Source organism: Myotis davidii, unplaced genomic scaffold, assembly GCF_000327345.1.
Source record: "Myotis davidii unplaced genomic scaffold, ASM32734v1 scaffold181, whole genome shotgun sequence".
In the NCBI taxonomy this organism is placed as follows: Eukaryota; Metazoa; Chordata; class Mammalia; order Chiroptera; family Vespertilionidae; genus Myotis; species Myotis davidii.
The window spans coordinates 3,296,521-3,299,018 of record NW_006291504.1 but is presented as its reverse complement, the minus strand read 5'-3'; the positions used below and the strand labels follow the sequence as shown (position 1 = coordinate 3,299,018).

The following is a 2,498-nucleotide window of genomic DNA, read 5'->3' as shown; positions in this document are numbered from 1 at the left end:
GCGCAGCGCCTGGCCCCGCACCCTGAGGTGGGGAGCAGCCGGCCCACCGATGCGCCCATTACCAGGTGCGTTTGGTTGAATTGAAGCAGCGCAGCGTCTCAGGCCCGGCCGCAGGCTCAGGGCTGAACCCTGACCGGGAACCAGGAGGTCACGGGTGGATTCCCCGTCAGGCACATGCCCAGTGGGGGGCGTGCCGGAGGCAGCCAAACGATGATGTTTCTCTCTATCCCTCCCCCTTCCTCTCTCTCTAAAAATGAATAAAAACATATTTGAAAAGAATAAATAGCCCTGGCCGGTTTGGCTCAGGGGATAGAGCATCAGCCTGCAGACTGCAGGGTCCTGGGTTCGATTCCAGTCAAGGGCATCTGCCCAGGTTGGCGGCTCCATCCCCAGTAGGGGGGAGCAGGAGGCAGCCAATCAATGATCCCCATCATTGATGTTTCTCTCTCCCTCTCCCTTCCTCTCTGAAGTCAATAAAAATATTTTTTAAGTAAAAATAATAAAAGTAAATAAATAAAGAGCTAGCGTGCCTCTGAGGCAGCCAGAGGGGTCAGATTCTCCCCAGGCCTCGGGAGCAAAGGCAGAGGCAGGGCACCCCCAGGGGCCAGCCTGGGGCCTCAAACTTCCCTGCCTGGCGCAGCACACGGTGTGGGGACACGGTCCCAGTCCTGCCACAATGACAAGGCCGGGGCAAAGCATGGCTTCCTGGGCCAGGAAACAGTGGGGGACGTCCCACAGAAGAGGCTGTGTAGTCTGTGCCCCATCTCCCAGCCCAGCGCCCCTGCCTGGGAGCACCGGGGTGGGGCAGAGGTACAGCCCAGGGTCCCGCCCTGCCCACTCCTCACTGCACCCCCGCCCACCTGCACAGTCCACCTGCCTGTCCTTTCAACCCAGTGAATCCAGAATTTCAGGAATTCAGGCCCCTGGGATCAGCCCCCCAGCCATAACTGCTTACAAGTTGGTGAGCAGCCCTGGTCGGTGTGGTCAGTGGTTAGAGCGCCAGCCCGCACACCAAAGGGTTGCTGGCTCCCTTCCCGGCCAAGGCCACATATCTGGGTTACAGGTTCGATTCTGGCCTTGGCCCTGGTCTGGACCAATCAATGTTGTCTCTCTCGCATTGTTGTTTCTCTCTCCTTCTCTCTCCCTCCCGCCCCCCCCACCGCCCCGGCTCACCATTCTGTCTAAAAATTGATGGAAAAAAATATCCTCGAGTGAGGATTAACAACAACAACAAAAACTAAAAAAATAAAGAGTTGGTGAATAATTACCCCGACCCCTGGGTGGAGTAACTGAGGACCTGTGTACATCAAGCATGTCAAACTCTCGGCCCGCGGGCCGCATGCCTCGTTTCTGTGGCCCGTGTTGGCCTTGGAGTTTGAGATGCTCGGTGTACCTGACAGAGGCCGCCTTAGGGAGTAAAGCATTGCCCACGGGGATGTGACCCGCTCACTGCGGCCTTCCACCTCTCCTCCCACCTCTCCCGTGTCTCCTGCCCACGCCCCCACCAGCCGACTCACACTCCAACTTCTGCTGCCGGAGGACACCCGCGCTAGGACGCTGCCCCCCCACCCCGCACTCACAGCATGTAGGTGATGACGCCCACACTCCACATGTCCGTGGGGAACGAGACGAACTCGTAGTTGACGACTTCGGGGGCCAGGAACTCGGGCGTGCCGAAGTTCACCTTCAGTTTCTCCCGCGGCTTGTACCTGGGGAGGGGGGGAGAGGAGAGGGGATGGGGGGGAAGGGGGGAGTCGGCTCAGGTAGATACGGAGGCTGGGACTCATCCCGGTGCGGGCCAGGCATTGCCGGACCCCACATGCGCCCACACATGGGGTTTCCTGGGGAATCCTCACTCCCCAGGCCCCAACCTCAGGCTTTGCTGGGTCCCCAGGGAGAACCAGAAACCACAGCCCCCGCTCTAGGCCTTCACCAGGCGAGAAGGGAGAAGGTGAATATAGCAGGAGCGCAGGCTGGGTGGAGGCTGGGTGGGGGCTGGCTCCGTGCTGGGTGCATGTGTGGGGCAGAGGGTCTATGGGAAACCTGGTTCTGCCCCTCAATCTTTCTGTGATGTTAAAACTGCTCTAAAAAAATAAAGCATCAATTTAAAAAATGTAAAAATCAAAAATTGGCTGAGTTGTGGGTAACCGTGCCCAGCGAGCCAGAAAGAGTCCCAACGGATTCTAAGTGCCAATAGACCCCTTACCTTCTGGCCAGCCCAAAGTCAATGATCTTTATTTGGTGTCCTGTCTGGTTGACACACAGTATGTTCTCCGGCTGGGAGAGAAAGGGAAGTCTGCTTAGGGCCAATCACCAGCTAAGAAGGTCGGCAGCTCCCCCACTTATTTGTCAAGAGGCCTCAGCTTCCCAGCCTCCCAGGGAAATGAATGGCTCAGGGCAGCCCTACAGGGAGGGAGGGAGGGAGGGAGGGAAGAAGGAAGGAAGGAAGGAAGGAAGGAAGGAAGGAAGGAAGGAAGGAAGGAAGGAAGGGAGGGAGG

The 2,498-nt window shown here is 58.0% G+C and overlaps 1 protein-coding gene across 2 annotated transcripts in view; it reads right to left on the bottom strand.

Annotated features, from left to right (window-relative positions):
- Positions 1–2,498, bottom strand: part of MYLK3 (myosin light chain kinase 3) — a 7,173-nt gene that overhangs the window by 2,606 nt on the left and 2,069 nt on the right. For both annotated transcript variants that reach the window (XM_015564687.1, XM_006764881.2), the window contains exons 3-4: positions 2,207–2,277; positions 1,581–1,709 (exon numbers count right to left, since the gene is read on the bottom strand). In XM_015564687.1, coding sequence (XP_015420173.1) covers positions 1,581–1,709; positions 2,207–2,277 — 200 coding nt within the window. The remainder of the gene's footprint in view (positions 1–1,580; positions 1,710–2,206; positions 2,278–2,498) is intronic.